The sequence below is a fragment of the Eptatretus burgeri genome, chromosome 1 (assembly GCF_056783735.1).
Source record: "Eptatretus burgeri isolate ZD-2024b chromosome 1, Ebu_testis_v1, whole genome shotgun sequence".
Taxonomy (NCBI): domain Eukaryota; kingdom Metazoa; phylum Chordata; class Myxini; order Myxiniformes; family Myxinidae; genus Eptatretus; species Eptatretus burgeri.
This window is the reverse complement of record NC_140961.1, coordinates 100,604,784-100,624,936: the sequence shown is the minus strand read 5'-3', so window position 1 is coordinate 100,624,936 and position 20,153 is coordinate 100,604,784. Positions and strand designations below refer to the sequence as shown.

At 49.2% G+C, this 20,153-nt stretch overlaps 1 protein-coding gene across 4 annotated transcripts in view; it reads left to right on the top strand.

The window, feature by feature from the left end:
* XRCC1 (X-ray repair cross complementing 1) overlaps positions 1-20,153 on the top strand; it is a 97,324-nt gene that overhangs the window by 68,018 nt on the left and 9,153 nt on the right. For all 4 annotated transcript variants that reach the window (XM_085893188.1, XM_085893178.1, XM_085893168.1 and 1 more), the window contains 3 exons: positions 5,945-6,012; positions 10,321-10,442; positions 10,627-10,717. In XM_085893188.1, the coding sequence (XP_085749314.1) occupies positions 5,945-6,012; positions 10,321-10,442; positions 10,627-10,717 (281 nt within the window). The remainder of the gene's footprint in view (positions 1-5,944; positions 6,013-10,320; positions 10,443-10,626; positions 10,718-20,153) is intronic.

Below are 20,153 nucleotides of genomic sequence, written 5' to 3'. Positions count from 1 at the left end.
TGTCACTGTCTCCAAAATAACTTTTATTTCCCAACCTAAATCTCGCTACAATCCCTCTAACTCATCCATTCCACGGACTCCATGAGGACTTACCCCTGCCCCATGGAGCCGGTCTAGCTAAGCTAACCCTTCCCCCTAACTAGTTTCCATCCTGTACCCTGGTCAAGGGGTCTTCCACCCCTTGCCCAGGAATCCTGTGCACCCGAAAGTGAGGCTTGCTTTTTTTTTTTTCATGCGCAGCACCAGCGCGGCAACTCGCAGCTCGCGCACTTTACACCTGCCAGTGACGTCATGCAGCTGCACGTGTTCCTCGTCCCTCCTTGGACGGTACCATCCGGCAGGGATACCCCTCCTGCCGGATTCCAACCCCACGTGCAGCCATGATGTCACCGTGCGCATAAAAAAAAATACAAGCCCCACGTCTCGAGGGGTTCCCCACGCGAACACATGTGCTTTGCCCGTTGGAGCTTAACACACACGATCGCGTGGAGAACCCGTCCGGTCCAAATCCGTAATCCTGCCTAAACTTTGTCCGTCCGCGGGATCGGCAAATCCACTGCTGGCGTTTCCGGACCGGGACTTCACTCTCGCAAGCGAGCACGTGGGGGCCTCGTGCGTTGCACAGCACGGACCTCGTGCTCACTGCTGGGTGAACCCGGCACGGTGCGCAAATCATCTACAGCCGCTACTCGGCTTTCTTTCCTCACATGTCGCCGTCGTTGCCATTCGACACACGCACACCTGTGTGTTACGACGCTCACACTCCATTCCATTACATACACACCGGGAGACGCGGCTGCGTGCTCCCGCATGCCAACCGACATCTCCCTCACATACCGCTCTCTCACACACACGGTCTCCCTTGCATAAACCATACCACTCACACGTGGTGCTCCATTCACTCGCGGCCTTCCACTCACTCGTGCCTCACTCATACACCGTGCCTCACTCACACACGCGGGGGCACTCAACCGCGGTGTTTCATCCACACACCGTGCCTCACTCATACACCGTGCCTCACTCACACACGCGGGGGCACTCAACCGCGGTGTTTCATCCACACACCGTCCCTCACTCACACACGCGGGGGCACTCACCCGCGGTTCCTCATCCACACTGGCCGTTTCATCCACACACACGGCCTCTTCCACACACGGTGCCTCATCCACACACGGCGTGCTGGGAAGCACGTACTCCGGCACCATCGCCACCACACCACTCACACACGGGGTCGCTTCCACACACGGGGACGCACTCACGCCTTGCATCACACACACAGGGACAACCACACTGGGGATTCGTGTCCCCACAAGGGTCTCCGGGGCTTCTGTACCCCCCAAGCTCTCCGTGCACTTGTCCACAGCACTCCTCCCCTCAAACTCGCAAAGCACGACCGAACCCACCTGGTCGTGACTCGCCTCAAGGGGGCATACTCCCTCCCCTCGTTCCTGGAGGAGGCCATCCCGCTGCTCGCACTGGGTCCCTACACGCTCCGCGAGCTCACCCCCATTATCCTCCACTACCTCCGTGTGTGTGTGTGTGTGTGTGTGTGTGTGTGTGTGTGTGTGTGTGTGTGTGTGTGTGTGTGTGTGTGTGTGTGTGTGTGTGTGTGTGTGTGTGTGTGTGTGTGTGTGTGTGTGTGTGCGTCACTTACCCCGTCTTCATCGTGCAGTCTTCCCTCTATCGTTCCCATCTCCCGTGTCTCTGCCAATCAGTCACCTCTTCACCCTTTACCTCCCTTGTCTCTACTATTTTTATTTCCTTTGTCGTCACCTCGTGTCTCGTCTCGCACGTTTTGGTCTCCCCATTTAATTTTTCCCTTTCGGTCACCGTTGCACCCCCTCCCAGCTCGTTCGCTCCTACACATGGAGTCGCCATTTTTAGCTCCCTGCTAACGGCCTTCATGCCCGCTTGCAGGCATCGGCCCATGTTCTGCGTCTCACCCCGCAGCTTTTTAGTTTCTTCCTTCATGTGCTTGTTCATTTGCTGTGTATTCGCATCCATCTTTTCGTTCATGTTCGCATTTATCTTCGCTGTCATTTCCGCATTCATCTTTTGTGCATTCGCATCCATCTTCGCTGTCATTTCCGCATTCATTTTGCCAGCATGGTGAATAGCTGGGCCATGTCGGGTGCGCTTGGGTGAGCCGTTTCGGCAGGGGTTGGGGAAGGGTTTTGGTGGAGAGGGGGAGGGGAGGTGTCATACACCGCGGCCGCTGCCGCACCCATTTCGGGCTCTGGGTTCAGTTGGGCGAGTTCGTTTTCCTGTACAACCAACATTTCCTGCACGGGGATTTCATCCTGAGCCATGGATTCTACACATTCTACATCCATTTCTAATACCCCCGGCTCCCGCTCGCCTTGAGACGCCATCTTGCTTCTCTTAAAGGGTTAATTTAGCTCGCTCGTAATTTGGAGGGAATCGGGGGTCGCTCCTCTCACCCCTGGACCGATTCCCGGGAATTTAGCTGGAGACAGGAGAGCCCGTTTTCCCGTTCCCCAATACCAGTGCCGCGAGGAGGGCGATGAGTTTATATCGCACGACCTGACACCAGTGTTGCGGATTCGCGCCCGCCGGCGTGCTGACGGCCACGTAACTCGAATCGCGGCACGTCGCCCACCGGACGGACAATCCAGTCGTGACCCTCTCGGACTAACGCCGGGAACTAGTCACGGGTGGACCTTTCGGTCTCACCACGATCGTGCCAATCGGCCCCCGCGTGGGATAGGGTTGCTCGCCAAATTCGACCTACCTAAGTACCCACACGGAGGGTAGACCGGGCGATCGCACCTCGCCGCAGGTCGACTTCGGACACGGGCCACTTTAAGCGACCCGTTCCGTACTATCGGGATAACCGAGCGGTGTTATTCGTCGGCCTCGACGGTTCGATTATTTATCGGGCGTTTTAGCCCACGACCAACCCTTTACGTGAAGCAAGATGGAGATTCAATAGAGGAAAAGACGAAGTGAAGCGGGAAAACAGTTCAACAATAAGCACATTTATTTCGCGATGAACGGAAAGCACACATATACAATTACACCAAAAGCACATGTAAAAGGAGAAGACAATGCAATATTACACAAAAAGCAAATGCAACAATGCAGATCTATCCGACTACCGAGCACACGGCAACACTTCTACAATTTTACTTCACAGACGGCGCCGACAACACATGTACCCAAAACAAAAGAAAAAGAACCACCCTCAAGGATGAGGCGGGCCTGGGGCCGAGACCGGGTCGGGCCTACCCGTCTGATGATGAGACGCGAAGTTGCGGTGGTGCCTCAACTCCGCGGGCCTCGCGGACAGTGTCTGGTAGGGGGTGGGAAAGGGGCCCCCTTTGTCGCACTATCTCAGCGCGGGGGGAAACAGGAGGGGGTTGCTGATGCTCGGGGGAAGGAGGATATCACCCTGTCTCGGGTCCCGCGGCGAGCGTCTCCTCCTCGACCTCGGTCGCGTTGCTGGCCTCTCCCTGTGCAGCTCCCGGCACCGACGCGAGCACCCCCTCGTCTGCCTTCGCCGCCGTCACCTCTCCACAGCTCCGTCTACTCGCCCTCTCCGTCTCCTCTCTTGGCTCGTCCCAACTCTTCACTCTTGACTTCTCCCACTTCTTTCCAGCTCCACAGACGACTCTCTTGAACTCCGCACAACTGCCTTTTCTGACGAACGCAGCCGTTTATATAAGCCCCGTGGCTTCGCTCTTTCACCCTTGACCCTTTGCCTCCGACCCTTCACGTCTAACTGGCTCCCCATTGGACCGAGGTAAAGTGGGCGTGAATGCTTTTTGATCCATGAATTTGCATATAGCGACCGCACTCCAATGCCCTGGAGGCGGGGCCAAATCGCCCACGCTCTCCGATTGGACGGAACAAAAGTGGGCGTGAGTCGTTTTTGATCCGTTTTCTGCGGAAAGTCCGTGATGTTTTTGAATACGCTGCTCGGTGCGCGCCCTGCACGAGTCCAGTATCGGTGCCCAGGTGTGGCGCGAGATGGTGTGGATGCGATGGTGGCGAGTTGTGACGGTAAAGGTCGTGGCTGTTGTTGTGAAGCGGCGTTGTGGTTGGTGGTTGTTGTTGTGAAGCGGCGTTGTGGTTGGTGGTTGTTGTGAAGCGGCGTTGTGGTTGGTGGTTGTTGTTGTGAAGCGGCGTTGTGGTTGGTGGTTGTTGTTGTGAAGCGGCGTTGTGGTTGGTGGTTGTTGTGTGATGGCTGTTGAGACGTGGTTGGTGGTGGTAATAATGGCGGCTGGTCCAAAATAAAGATAGTAAAAGAAAAACGGCTATCCTGAAGAGTCGCAGCCCGACTGAATGACATTTATTCCCTCGAAACAACGGGTTTGGGCCTAACTACACATATACTTACAGAGATATCTCACCTAAGGGACCTGAATGGTGGTTTGTGAATTTCGTCAACCACAACAATATTGTTGTCTGTTTTGTCTGTTTTGTTGTTGTTAGGGGGGGGCAGTGTACCAGGGCATTTTTTCAATTTAAGATTTTAAAACCATGAATCGTATAATTTCGTGATAATTTTAGCTTGCTTGATATTTGGTGTGTTGTAATTCACCATACTTTTGTAATCCCTTCGTGTTTTTTTTTTTCTTCAAGATATTTGATTAAATAGAGTGTGTTTTGCTGTTGCTACAAGTTTTTTTGATAAACAAGTATCGTAGTTTTGCAAAATTCTAATTGTTAGAATAGTTCTCCAGAAATTTAATTTTCATTATTTCCTCCACAACAGACAGTGAGCTGTTGGGATAACATGCACATCATTTAAATTCCTGACTCAACTCTAAGCTGTCATTCTGGTACTTTGTATGCAGGGCGTTACAGCGCTGAACTAGAACAGCACTCGGTAGAGTGCATACTCCCACCAGGCTGAACAGATTGTTTGTTTCCCAGTGATAAGGATCTGCACGGGACCTTAACCAAAATATAATTGGCTTGTTCTTGTCACCGACACAACTCATCCACCAAGTTTTGTTTTGCATCAAAATCCATCCATAACTTTTTGAAATATTCTTCTGTGCAATACTGTATATCGTTTTTGGCCATGATTATAATATATTTTTTTTGAATAGAGTAGGTAATTGTTAAGCAGAACCATGATTAAATTCTATTTTCCAGTCCTGATCGATGGTGGGACGGCACACTGTATGAGCAGCATAGCTGAACTCGAGAAATTATGCATACCACCAGATTGGTGTTGAAAACGTGACGATCAAAAGCTGCTGAAATTTTCTTTTCGCTTTGCATAGATTTTGATATGGACTTGCAGTCGGATGTTTTCAAAAGCTAAAACATAGGAAGCAACCATTAACAAATCGACTTTATTTTATATTTTTGATTGCTCTTATTTTATATCTTTGATTTGATTGCTTTTAAAGTTTTGAATGCTTCTTGGCTGGAATTGATCCGGGACAGGTTGCCCGCCGCTCCAGCGCAGGATGCGGAAATGTCCACAGAGCAGCCATAGCAATGGAACTCGCATCAGTGAGGGCAACGGAACAGAGCGAGGGAACTGCTCCAGTGATGACATTCACAACAGCTCTGATGTCATCGCCTTTGGCTTTCTACTCTGTGGGGATGGGGAAATTAATAGGCAGTGGGTGCAATGTAAAGTATGCTGGTGGTTACCTCATTAATGACCCTCTCAGGGGTCCTCTTGCCGGTTCAGACAGTCAGGGACAGATCTCCTGACTTCCTTAACCTAGACAACCTCTAACGCAAACAACACTGCCTACAAAAACAGAACAGCTTAAACTAAAGGAAATCCTTGATGCAGCTGAAAATGGTCTATCTTATGTGAACACACAGTCCATTTCTACCTGCCTTTTATCTCACATAGGTAACAATATATTTTGTTTGTTCATTGTAAACTCAAACATACTGGTTTTCAAGTTTGCTGAAACGATTTTTTTCCCTCTCTACCATTCATCACAAAAAGACAGTCGAGGAAGAACAAGATGATGTGAACAATGAACAGAGCAGCGATTCAAATGGAAAAACTCACAGGTTGTGTTTCCCATTTTCCTATAAATTTTGCATTGAACTGCCCCCATCCCCACCAACTTTCTCTCCCACTTTCCATACATACAGATCTAACCAAATGAACTTGCTTCTTAGAAATTGGGTGAGTTTTTCAGTTTGGTGAGAAACAACTTTATACCAAAGTCACATTTTCTTTGAAATGCAGACATTTGATTTTCCACAGTAGAAATTTGTTAAACCATTTCCAGTGCCAGCATGCTAAATCAAGGTTGGGGGGTGGGGGGGACAAAATAAAGAAATACTTGGAGGAAAAAAGGATATGGTGGGGAAGAATGAGAGCAAGGACTCTTCTATGAGCTTTGACTCTGCATGCAAAAAAGGGGGAGGGGAAGAGGACATAGGGGTGAATAAGTTGGATACACTGGAAACTCTCAATCACAAGAGTGGAAGGGAAAACTGGGAAAGAGTAGAAATGGAACAAAAAAAATGAATAGGAATATGAGGGAGCGAGGGGGGTGGGGGCCCGATAACCTAAAATCCAGAAAGAGGTGTGCTTGGCAAGGGTTAATTAGGGTAGAAAAGATCATGGTTATGGGTGGGTAGCTGGAGGGAAGAATGTCTTGAAGGTTGGGGTGGGAGATGGGTTGAAGGAGGAACAAATGAGTGGAGGTGAGCAGTGATTCTGAAGTTTTGGGAGTTTCACTTGAAGGAGGTTGTGGTTTATCATGTGCACCCTGCAGAAACATGGGAGTAGAAGGGGAGGACAGAACATGGGAGGAATAGAACATGTAACACCAGAAAAGGGGCATTGAATGGCATAGAGACCACCGACCTGTCTGCGATGTGAAAGTAATAGACCAAGTGACTCAGTTTCATCGTGGGAGATACCAATGAGTTTGGAAGCCTTCATATCCACGGTGTCAAGCTGAGCAAGGTGTGAAGCAGGGGCACCAACCCAAAGGGGAGACTGCAGGGTACTCGATCTAGTTGCAGATGAAGGCTTTGTAAGTAGATAAAAGTTCAAATATGCCAAGGAAAGACTTTGAATGATGGAGGATGCTCAGTCGGTGTCTAGCTTTGTAGAATGACATTGATATGTGGTTTACCCAAGAATGATCATGGATGATGGACCCAAAATTTGAGTGACTGAACTTCTTCAAGAGGTTTGTTAAGTAAGTAGATGGGATTATTCACCAGACTGTCCTTTCGGAGAGACACGGTGTGTGAGATTTGTCAGAATTTAGACATTCCAAGTGTTTGACCATATTGTGATAGCATCAAGGTTTATGGAGAGGGAAGAGACTGCTGCCTGCTTATCTGAAGCAGAGAGCATGGAGTTAACAGATATTCAGAAAGATCATTCATAAAGTTTAGGAACAGGGCATGGCTCAAGACACTGCCTTGGGGCACTTTGGCCTTGATATGTCGAGGAGATGAGTGGATCATGGAACCACTTGTTGATTACAAGAGCTGAGGAAATTTGCAAATCAGGAGAGGGGGTTGTCATGGTTTCATCGGCAGAAGGCTTGAAGAGTAATGTGGAGTGCCAAACTGTATTAAATGCTCGAGATATGTACAGAAAGACTGCCCTGATCTCGTGTCTCAGGTTAAGGGTCTCCATTCATTGTTGGAAGAGCAGAAGCAACATGTCTGAGGGATAGTGGCCCGGTCTGAATCTGAACTGCTGGGCTGAGATCAGGCCATTAGAGAAAAGGAAGTATTTGTTGTAATTTGCGATGATGGATTCTATTACCTTGCTGATGCTTGGAAGTAAGCGAATAGATCTGCAGTTAAGAGCGGAGATCCACCAAGTTTATGTAATGTAGTTATTATTGTTTTGTATGCAGCCTACAGCTGCTGGGTACATCATTTCTGAAAGTGTGGCTGTGCCACTGATGCAGTGCCCCTGTTACCAGGAAGCTGGGACTCATTTTGCTGACCTCGGAAGGATGACCGGCTGAGACAACCCACCTGATGTTATTTCATTGGCATGACAGAGGCTCAAATTCAAGACCCGAAAGTCTTAAGCCAGCCACCTTAACCGTTAAGCCAACCCCAGGCTTCGTTTTTTGGGGTCCTCGGGGTCTTGAGCTTCAGAAACCGTGGTCCTATTTTTATATCCAGTATACTGGTTCACCTACTCCCTATGGGCGTGACTTGGAGGGTCATATTATTATCCTCTGGGGTATATAGATTACAGTTTATATCATCTCAGGACCATTATTCTGTGGTGGACGTGATGAGCATATAGAATGCCTCAAGGATGTCAGGACTCCACCAGATTTCTTTCAGTTAAAGTGTTAAACAGCAGTAGCGACTGTTTAAAAAGGCAATCATACATGTTTGTGATTTTTAATTTTTTTTACTTTGGTGGACCTCTTCTTCTCCCTCCTCTTCTTCCTGGGGTTTTCCCCATGAAACACCAGCAGAAGCTATTTATTCATGTTAACACAGCATTTGTTCAAGGAGGAAAAGCCCCTTTGGAGAGGGGAGGGGAGAGGGGGGATAATACTGAAGGACCAATTTTGTGATCCTCCTAGCGGTCGCGTCACGTTTTTCTCGGTACTGTGACCTGGACTGAAAGAAACTTCGTACCTGTAAGAGTGCATCACACATCGTGCCAATAGTCAAACTTCAACTCTGAAGCAGAATAAACACTTTTCGTTTTACATTCGTTCACATGGCGACGTGTGACGTCACCGCTGAGAGGCATCAGGACGTCATGACATCATCGGTCATTCGCTGACGTCATTACGTCTGTCATCGACAGACCATCACTGCTGAGAGGTGTAATTCCACTCCTCGAAAATAGCGTCTGCAATGTAAAACCCTCTTCTGCACATGCTGACTACCTCAGAATGTGAATTTGACACAAAAAAAATGTAACAAGAAACATTGTATCTTCTATATATTAATACTGAAGGACCAATTTTGTGCTCCTCCGAGCGGTCGCGTCACGTTTTTCTCAGTACTGTGACCTGGACTGAAAGAAACTTCATACCTGTAAGAGTGCATCGCACATAGTGGCAATAGTCAATTTTCAACTCTGAAACAGAATAAACGCTTTTCGTTGAGACAGGGGCGAGGAGTGAAGAGACGGGGGCAGGGAGTGAAGAGGCGGGGGGCAAGGTAAGCAAATTTTTGGGCGGGGGTAAGCAAATTGAAAGCGGGAAATGGGGTGGGGGTGGGGTGAATTAAGCAGGGTTGAATGTGAGGGGTGGACAGGGGGGCGGGGGCCCGGGGGCAAGTGGAGCGGGGAATCAAGAGACCAGTGTGTGTGCGGCGGAGGCGGGGCCGGGGTAATTAAATTTTTGGGCGGGGGTAAGCAAATTGAAGGCGGGGGGGGATGGGGCAGGGGTGAGGGATGAGTAGTCGGGGGCAAGCACACCCTGTCCAGTCCATGTCCCTCGAGTATAGGTGAGCTGGTGAGGGTGGTTGAATGAACGGAATCCGTCTGTGACGGGGTTTCAGCTAGTTAATCTTAATATTGTTTTGAAATAACATTAATGTTCTGCTATTATCATTCGTGTTGTTTTTGAAGTGGCCTTGGAAAAACAACACGATAAGCGATCTTAATGTGGATATACACCTCAACACGGAGCTCATTCAAGGAACTAATCTCCCTTGGCAAGGAGGGGAGTGGGGGGAAGTTAAATCGCTACAACCTCCACTCTGTCATGTCACCCTTGGTCCCCCGTCATGTTTGGTTGTGATTGGATAAGTAATCACCGAATGTATTTCGGTCAAAAAAGTCAGACAGACACAAAATTGCGTATTTTAGAAAGATGGACGAAGAAAGACTGCCGAAGCAACGATGGGGGTGTGTACAGATTGCAGATTTTCTTTTTCAATAAAAGAAGACTTCTTGAGATTGTTTTTTTGTAGCCTGTGAGAGTATTTGTTTTTTGTAACATTTTGAAGCATCACACATTCTCTTAATGATCATGGAAAAAAATCCAAGCCTGCAAATAACAGCATGTTTATTCACATGTTAAGCAAAAACAAACAAGCAAAGTTTTATAGTATTATGATTTTGAAATGTTCTACAGATCCAATGTGTGGATAGTAGAATTGGTCAAGCAGGGAAGCTTTTATTCTTATCGTTATTTGTGATAATTGGTATAAATGCTCTTCAGTTTCAGTATTAATGATTGACAGTGATTTTATTGGTTGTAAAAATCAGTAGTGAGACACTAAAGTATTGTTATGATAAAAGGAGCAAATTTAGTCAATATCACTGGTGGGAGTCAGATTCTTGTTTTTTGTTGTATTTTTTTTTTTGCCATGTTTATTGGTCATTTTGAAATCGACACTTCATGGATGGATTTTCAGAAAACAAGAAGTTGATCCTGAAAAAGATCCCTATGAAGGAACCACAGATGAAAACACTGATAACGAAGCAATGGAAATGGATGGCATTGATGATTCTGAATTGTCAATACCAGAACTTCCAGGTAAAAAAAAAGTCCTTTTTTATATTTTTAGCGAGACGTGGCTCGAAGAGAGCTCAGCGTTGTTCTTCTTCTTGTTGTTTATTTTTATTTCATTGTTTTTTCAAACATTTGTTTTCAATGTTATTTTGGATTTGTTTGCTAAATATTTATTTAACCTTTAATCCCTAAAATGTTTGCATTTCAGATTTTTTCACAGGAAAACACTTCCTATTGTATGGGACATTTCCAGGCAATGAAGGGCGGATGTTGTACAGATATATAACTGCATTCAATGGGTTTGTATCCTGTGCATTTTAACAATCAACTCACCGTTTTACCTTTACTGCAGTATAACTAACTCGATAAACTATGTTCCTATTTTGGTGCTATAGTAACTCAGGAGTCTCCTGATGGCATTGATCCTTTTGTTCGGATTTTCTTGATGGCATTGATCTTATTAATTCTTTTTATCCCAACGCTTTGAAAAAAAAAATGCTAAAAAATGGCTAATGTCCAGATGTCATATTCCAAGTGTTTAGTTGATGCATATTCCATCTCAAAATTTGATAGTGGGTTATTCCTGGTGGAACTTTGCCATCTTTAAACTTTGCTTTAGTTGGGAATCGTAGGGATTTGGAATGGCACACCATTCACTCTGGTTTTAGTCTTACTTTCCACACTTTGTATCATTGGGAGATGTGTAACATTATGTTACTCAAGAAAATTATTTGCTTGATTTGTATTAGCAGATACGGTGTCAGTTTTGCTTTTATGCTGAATGCCAGCACGTAGAATCCGTAGATCCTCAAATACGTCAGTTTAATGATGAGAATTATCCAAAAAAAATGCAAATGAACAACTCTCCATAGTGCAAGACATATACTATTTTGAAAGTGTGTGTGTGTGTGTGTGTGTGTGTGTGTGTGTGTGTGTGTGTGTGTGTGTGTGTGTGTGTGTGTGTGTGTGTGTGTGTGTGTGTGTGTGTGTGTGTGTGTGTGTGTGTGTGTGTGTGTGTCCGTCCATTTGACACCTGACCGCCTGAAAAATAACTCTCAAGAGAACCTAACACGTGTAGGCAATTTGTTCATGAATGGACAAGTTACCGATTCCTAACTCAAAGGAATGATAAATAATGTGTTTTTTTTTTTTTGTTTTTTTTTTGTATACCTTGGTCGAGGCTCGTATGAGAGCTAACACACAACTCACAGCAAGGAGGCATGAGACAAGAGGGGCGGGAGTGGAAGGGACAAAACAGTGGGGAACAGACACATTCGGTGAACTGTGGAAGGGAGAGGGATGGGGATGGGACGGGGAACATGGCGAAAAGAAGATGGACATTTCAGGGACTTTCAGGAAGGAAAGCAGGAGAAATGAAGGAAGTGGGCTTGGGTGGATTATCGGGGGTAGAAAAGATCGAGGATTTGGATGGGGGAAGATAAGAGGTGGTGGTGAACAGCTGTTTTGAAAGCCTGGAGGGAAGAATGGGAAAGAATAGAGTGAGGAAGTTTATTCCAAAGGCAGGAAAAAAGAGGAATGAAAGAGTGAAGATGAGCAGTGATTCGTGATTTTGGTAGTTTTACCAGAAGGGGGTTGTTGGCGGACCTTGAGCGCCCTGTGGAAATGTGGTGGGGACAAATCGCAGAGAGAGCAGGGGGGCAAGGATGGAGAGGAGTCGGTAGAAGACAGAAAGACCACCGACCAACCTGCGGTGATTGAGTGAGAGGCCCAAAGACTCAGCTTCATTGCGGGAGATGCCGATGATCTTAAATGCCCTGGTTTCGACAGCGTGAAGCCGAGAAAGGTGGGAGGCAGGAGCACCAGCCCAGAGGGGAGAGCAGTACTCCATCAGGCTACGGACAAAAGCTTTGTAAGTGGTCAGGAGCTCAAGAGGGCCGAGGAAGGACTGAGCACGACGGAGGATTCCCAGTCGGCGACTGGCTTTTGAGGCGAGGTTGGAAATGTGACTTTCCCAGGAAAGGTCATGGCAGATAGTGAGACCTAGAAGCTTGAAAGAAAAGACTTCTTCCAGAGGATTGTTGAGAAAGTGGATGGGGGGGTTTTCTAAACGGTCCTTTCGAAGAGACATAGTGAGAGTGTGAGATTTGACTGGATTGAAAGACATGTTCCACGTGTTGGACCAGTTTGTGATTTTATCCAGATCTGCAGTGAGTGAAGATCCCTTTATTTATATATATATATATATATATATATATATATATATATATATATATATATATATATATATATATATATATATATATATATATATATATATATATGTATATGTATGTATATATATATATATATATATATATATGTATATGTATGTATATATATATATATATATGTATATGTATGCCTATATGTATGTATATATATATATATGTATATGTATGTCTATATGTATATATATGTATATGTATATGTATATATATGTATATATATGTATATATATCTATATATATGTATATATATATGTATATGTATATATATGTATATATATATATATATATATATATATATATATATATATATATATGTATATGTATATATATGTATGTATATATATATATATATATATATATATATATGTATGTATATGTATATATATGTATATATATGTATATATATATATATATATATATATATGTATATATATTGTTGCGGATTTCGCGCCCGCCGGCGTGCTGACGGCCACGTAACTCGAATCGCGGCACGTCGCCCACCGGACGGACAATCCAGTCGTGACCCTCTCGGACTAACGCCGGGAACCAGTCACGGGTGGACCTTTCGGTCTCACCGCGATCGAGCCAATCAGCCCCCGCGTGGGATAGGGTTGCTCGCCAAATTCGACCTACCTAAGTACCCACGCGGAGGGTAGACCGGGCGATCGCACCTCGCCGCAGGTCGACTTCGGACACGGGCCACTTAAGCGACCCGTTCCGTACTATCAGAATAACCGAGCGGTGTTATCGTCGACCTCGACGGTTCGATTAATTATCGGGCGTATTCAGCCCACTACCAACCCTTTACGTGAAGCAAGATGAGGATTCAATGGGAGAAATGACGAAGTGAAGCGGGAAACAGTTCAACACAAAGCACATTTATTCGCGGCACACGGGAAGCACACATATACAATTCCACCAAAAGCACACAGAAAAGAAAAACACAATTCAATTTACACAAAAAGCAAATGTAAAAGCGAAGACACAATGCAGAGCTAATACCGACTACCGAGCACACGGCAACACTTATACAATTCTACTTCACAGACGGCGCCGACAACACATACCCAAAACCAAGGAAAAGAAATACCCTCAAGGATGAGGCGGGCCTGAGGCCGAGACCTGGTCGGCCTACCCGTCTGGTGATGAGACGCGGAGCGGCGATGGCGCCTCAACTCCGCGGGCCTCGCGGACAGTGTCTGGTAGGGGGTGGGAAAGGGGCCCCCTTGGTCGCACTATCTCAGCACGGGGGGAAACAGGAGGGGGTTGCTGATGCTCGGGGTATAGAGGATCTTTATTATCCCGCGACGAGCGTCTCCACCTCGGCCAGGTCGCGCTGTCGGCCTCCCTCGGGTGCAGCTTCCTGCACGACGCGAGCACCCCCTCGTCTGGTGTCGCCGCCTTTCCACAGCTCCGTCCCCTCCGTTCCGACTCCAACGCACACGACGAGCAGCTCCACCGCCCGCGAAGTCTTGACTCTCTGTTTCCGACTCTCCTACTCTCCTACTCTCCGCCTCTCGACTCCTCTCCTACTCTCCTACTCTCCGACTCTCCGCCTCTGGACTCTTCTCTTCCGACTCTCCTACTCTTCTGACTGACGAACACGGTCCTTTTATCAGCCCCTAGCTTCGCCTTTGACCCCCTCCCTTTGACCTTTCACCTCGCTCCCCATTGGCCCGAGAAAAAGTGGGCGTGAAGGCTTTTTGATCCATAAATTTGCATATATCGATGTGTCGTTTTTGAAGCACAAAATCCGTGATTTTGTACACGCTGTTCGGCGCGCGCCCTGCACGAGTCCAACACCGGTACCCACAGGCGGCGCAAGAACGGTGGCGATGCGACGGCTGCGAGGTGTGACGTGAAGGTCGTGGCGGTTGTGGTGAAGCGGCGTTGTGGTTGGTGGTTGATGTTGTGGTTGTGGTGGTAATCATGGCGGTTGGTCCAAAATAAAGATAGTAAAAGAAAAACGGCTATCCTGAAGAGTCGCAGCACGCATAAATGACATGTATTCCCACTCGACAACGGGTTTGGGCCTAACTACACATGTACTTACCGAGATACCTCACCGAAGGGACCTGAATGGTGGTTTGCGAATTTGGTAACCACAACACTACCCCCTCCCCTTTTTACAGACTCGTCCCGAGTCGTCAAATTTTCGTGTGCCATCATGTGTAGTTTTCCCCTAGTACATTTTACCTACGGATCCCTGAGTGCGACATTCATGGTATTCGTGTCCCCAAAATAAATAACCTGAGGGCTGCGTAACTACCTAAACAAACTCACTCACACGGACGACTTAAATAAAATTGCCGGCGCTAAGACAGACATGCCGGGGGCGCACCCATATTTACAGTACATCTTACCTTAACTTACAAATTTTACACTAAACCATGGCCCAGGATCATTGAACTCTGCAAAAGAAAAGCAGTTAGCAGGGAGCCAGGCTGCCCACATGCAGTCTCTGGCTCAAACAATGCAGGTGACAGGGAACGTGGCTGGCTACTCACACGCAGTCCAAGGCCTTCCCTTTTGAACTGAACGCAGTGAACCACAACGGTGCATGGGCTGCACAAACGCAGTCTCCGTGCCAGCTCAAGTGGCACACGCAATGAGCACAACGAATGGATGGATGGACACAAACACGGTGCACGGGCCGCCACTGCAGGCCCGTGTTGTAGCTGCCAACAGGGCAGTTCTCGCAGCTTGCAAACTGTTGCCTTGATCCTGGCGCACATGGAAATGAACAGGGGGGGCAAAGCAAAAATTGAACGGGGCTGGTGAACAGGGGCAGTGGGCATGGCATGGCAAAGGTAGCAGGCAAACACAGCCCGCAGAAGAAGGCCGCTGCAGGCAAACACAGCCGGCAGATGAACTGGCCGGCACAGGCCTTGAAGAAAAGCAGCCAGCAGATGAACTGGCCGGCACAGGCCTTGCAGCACCACAACAGCTGCCGATGAAGCTGGCCAGCCTTTGCCGTTCAGTGGAGGTTGGTGGAGGGAGTGCGGTGGTGCTGGCCACTTGGAAGGCGGGCTCGGACCTACCTACCTGTCTCCCTCCCAACCTATCGCCTTTGCCTGTCACTGTACATACCCACTCCCTTAATTTGTCAAACCCCAATTTAGCCCCAACTTTTTTTTTTTTTTTTTTTTACTTTTATGTTTACTTCCCCTCTATAAATCGTCCCCTAACCCCCTTTATCGTCCTTGTTCGGCTAACCTATCCTGTCACCTAGCCTACTCCCAACCCCTACGTTCCCTTCCCGGAGGGGAATAAGGGAGAGCTAACGTCCTGTGTCGAGGCCCAACGAAGCCTCAGAATGGCCTCCCCAGAGTTCGGCGATCTAACCCAAAGTGGGTCCAGCGGCCCACAACGACAGCGAGGGGATGGATGGTGCGGAGGGGTACATCTCCTAATCTACCCTATCCATTTAACTGTTAAACTACCCCGGGGCTTTCAACAAGCGCCTCTCGCTTAAACTATTGGTTCTAACAACCCAGATTCCCGTCGCCTGTGTTGGTGTCCTCACAATTTCGGGCCTCGCCCCCCAATTTTCTCTCCGTGCCCTCACACGGTCTCATGGCTGGGACACGTGGCTCCCTTTGGCAGGCACGACCCTCTGCCGAATCTCCCGCTATGGCACCCCCGGGCACTACACTGCCTCCGAGCCTACCAGCTCCCTAACACCGGGGAGTGCCCCCATGGCACCTCCCCTGAAACGCACACGTGGCAGGCTGGCTTCCCAGGCCCCTTTCCGAGGGTCACCCGTGCCCACAACACTGCCCACGCGGCTAATGGCGCCCCGGGCCCCCGCACCAAGCAGGCGCACCCGTGCCCACTACTCTATCCCGGCCCCCCATGGGCCCATGGCCTACCGCGGCCGACTAGCCTGGTGCCCGGGGTACCCACTCAGCGATACTCACCTTTCGCAGCCACGCTCCCAAGCCCGTCAACAGGGCTCCTGCACCCCTCCAAATGGGTCTCGAGCCTACATTCCCACCAACAGCAAAACGACCTCCATTTTTCAATTTGACTAACCCAGCTAACTCACTTTACTCTGACCCCGGGGTCCCTTGGGCGGGAGTCACTCCTCCCCCCAATCACTCATCGCACCATGCATTCCCCATTCGCTCCACTCACACAGACCCGCTGGCCTCACTCGCTCACCATGTACTCACCTCACAACTCACCAACTCTTCAACACACACACCACTGAACTCTGCCATCCTTCTATCTGCACCCCCTAACTAACTCGTGCTCCCACGTCGTCCCTTAAACTAGTAGCACGTTCCTTTTAACACTACGTAGCTAAACTACGTCCCCTCTACACATCCAAAGTCTGTCTCTGTCTCCAAAATAATCCCATTTTATTTCCCAACCTAAATCTGGCTACAATCCCTCTAACTAATCCATTCCACGGACTCCATGAGGACTTACCCCTGCCCCATGAAGTCGGTCTAGCTAAGCTAACCCTTCCCCCTAACTAGTTTCCATCCTGTGCCCAGGGTCAAGGGGGTCTTCCACCCTTTGCCCAGGAATCCTGTGCACCCGAAAGTGAGGCTTGTTTTTTTTTTTGTTTTTTTTTTCATGCGCAGCACCTGCGCGGCAACTCAGAGCTCGCGCACTTTACACCTGCCCGTGACGTCATGCAGCTGCACGTGTTCCTCGTCCCTCCTTGGACGGTACCATCCGGCAGAGATACCCCTCCTGCCGGATTCCAACCACACGTGCAGCCATGACGTCACCGTGCGCAAAAAAAAAACACAAGCCCCACGTCTCGAGGGGTTCCCCACGCGAACACATGTGCTTTGCCCGTTGGAGCTTAACACACACGATCGCGTGGAGAACCCGTCCGGTCCAAATCCATTTACCTGCCTAAACTTTGTCCGTCCGCGGGATCGGCAAATCCACCGCGTGCGTTTCCGGACCGGGACTTCACTCTCGCAAGCGAGCATGTGGTGGTCTCGTGCGTTGCACAGCACTCACCTCGTGCTCACTGCTGGGTGAACCCGGCATGGTCCCCGAAACAACTACAGCCGCTACTCGGCTTTCTCTCCTCTGTCGCCGTCTCCGTCTCCATTCCACACACGCATACCTGCGTGTTACGACGCACACAGTCCACACCATTAAACTCACACCGGGAGACGCGGCTGCGTGCTCCCGCATGCCAACCGACATCTCCCTCACATACCGCTCTCTCACACACACGGTCTCCCTTGCACACAGTGACCTTGCACGCGGCCGTTCACTCACGCATGCGGGGGCACTCACCCGCGGTGCCTCATCCACACACCGTGCCCCACTCATACACGCGGGGGCACTCAACCGCGGTGCCTCATCCACACACGCGGGGGCACTCACCCGCGGTGCCTCATCCATACACACGGCGACACTCACACACGCGGTCTCTTCCACACACGGTGCCTCACCCACACACGCGGGGGCACTAACCCGCGGTGCCTCACTCACACTCCGTGCCTCATCCACACACGGCGTGCTGGGAAGCACGTACTCCGGCACCATCGCCACCACACCACTCACACACGGGGTCGCTTCCACACACGGGGACGCACTCACACCTTGCACCACACACACAGGGACAACCACACTGGGGATTCGTGTCCCCACAAGGGTCTCCGGGGCCTCTATACCCCCCCAAGCTCTCCGTGCACCCGTCCACAGCACCCGTCCCCTCAACCTCGCAAAGCACGACCGAACTCACCTGGTCGTGATCCGCCTCAAGGGGGCATACTCCCTCCCCTTGTTCCTGGAGGAGGTCATCCAGCTGCTCGCACCGGGTCTCTACCCAGTCAGCCAGCTCCCCCTCATGGTCCTCCACTACCTCTGTGTGTGTGTGTGCGTCACTTACCCCGTCTTCATCGTGTTGTCTCTCCTCTATTTTTTCTGTCTCCCGTGTCTCTGCCAACTCTTCACCCTTTACCTCTCTTGTCTCAACTATTATTTCCGTTGTCGTCATTTCGTGTCTCGTCTCACACGTTTTGGTCTCCCCATTTAATTTTTCCCTCTTGGTCACCGTCGATTCCTCTGTCACGACCCTCGCCCAACACGCCCCCTGAATTATTTTTTCACCCGCCTCCACCGCGGGCCTGTCAGCCGTTGCACCCCCTTCCAGCTCGTTTGCTCCCACACGTGGAGTCGCCATTCCTATCTCCCTGGTCACGGCCTTCATGCCCGCCTGCAGGCATCGGCCCATGTTCTGCGTCTCACCCCGTAGTTCTTTCATTTCTTTTTTCATTTGCTGTGTATTCGCATCCATCATCGTTTTCACTTCATTTGTGTTTGTATCCATCTTTTCGTTCATGCCTTTCATTTCGTTTTTCATATTCGCATCCATTTTTTCGATCATTTGTTTGTTCATGCCTTTCATTTCGTTTTTCATATTCGCATCCATTTTTTCGATCATTTGTTTGTTCATGCCTTTCATTTCGTTTTTCATTTCATTTGTCATTGCCGCCAGCATGGCGCATAGCTGGGCCATGTCGGGTGCGCTTGAGTGAGCCGTTTCGGCAGGGGTTGGGGAAGGGTCTTGGTGGAGAGGGGGGGGAAGGTGTCATACACCGCGGCCGCTGCCGCACCCACCTCGGGCTCCGGGTTCAGTTGGGCGAGTTCGTCCTCCTGCACAATCAACATTTCCTGCACGGGGATTTCATCCTGAGCCATGGATTCTACACATTCTACATCCATTTCTAATACCCCCGGCTCCCGCTCGCCTTGAGACGCCATCTTGCTTCTCTTAAAGGGTTAATTTAGCTCGCTCGTAATTTGGAGGGAATCAGGGGTCGCTTCTCTCACCCCTGGACCGATTCCCGTGAATTTCGCTGGAGACAGGAGAGCCCGTTGTCCCGTTCTCCAATACCAGTGCCACGAGGAGGGCGATGAATTTGTATCGCACGACCTGACACCAGTGTTGCGGATTTCGCGCCCGCCGGCGTGCTGACGGCCACGTAACTCGAATCGCGGCACGTCGCCCACCGGACGGACAATCCAGTCGTGACCCTCTCGGACTAACGCCGGGAACCAGTCACGGGTGGACCTTTCGGTCTCACCGCGATCGAGCCAATCAGCCCCCGCGTGGGATAGGGTTGCTCGCCAAATTCGACCTACCTAAGTACCCACGCGGAGGGTAGACCGGGCGATCGCACCTCGCCGCAGGTCGACTTCGGACACGGGCCACTTAAGCGACCCGTTCCGTACTATCAGAATAACCGAGCGGTGTTATCGTCGACCTCGACGGTTCGATTAATTATCAGGCGTATTCAGCCCACTACCAACCCTTTACGTGAAGCAAGATGAGGATTCAATGGGAGAAATGACGAAGCGAAGCGGGAAACAGTTCAACACAAAGCACATTTATTCGCGGCACACGGGAAGCACACATATACAATTCCACCAAAAGCACACAGAAAAGAAAAGCACAATTCAATTTACACAAAAAGCAAATGTGAAAGCGAAGACACAATGCAGAGCTAATACCGACTACCGAGCACAC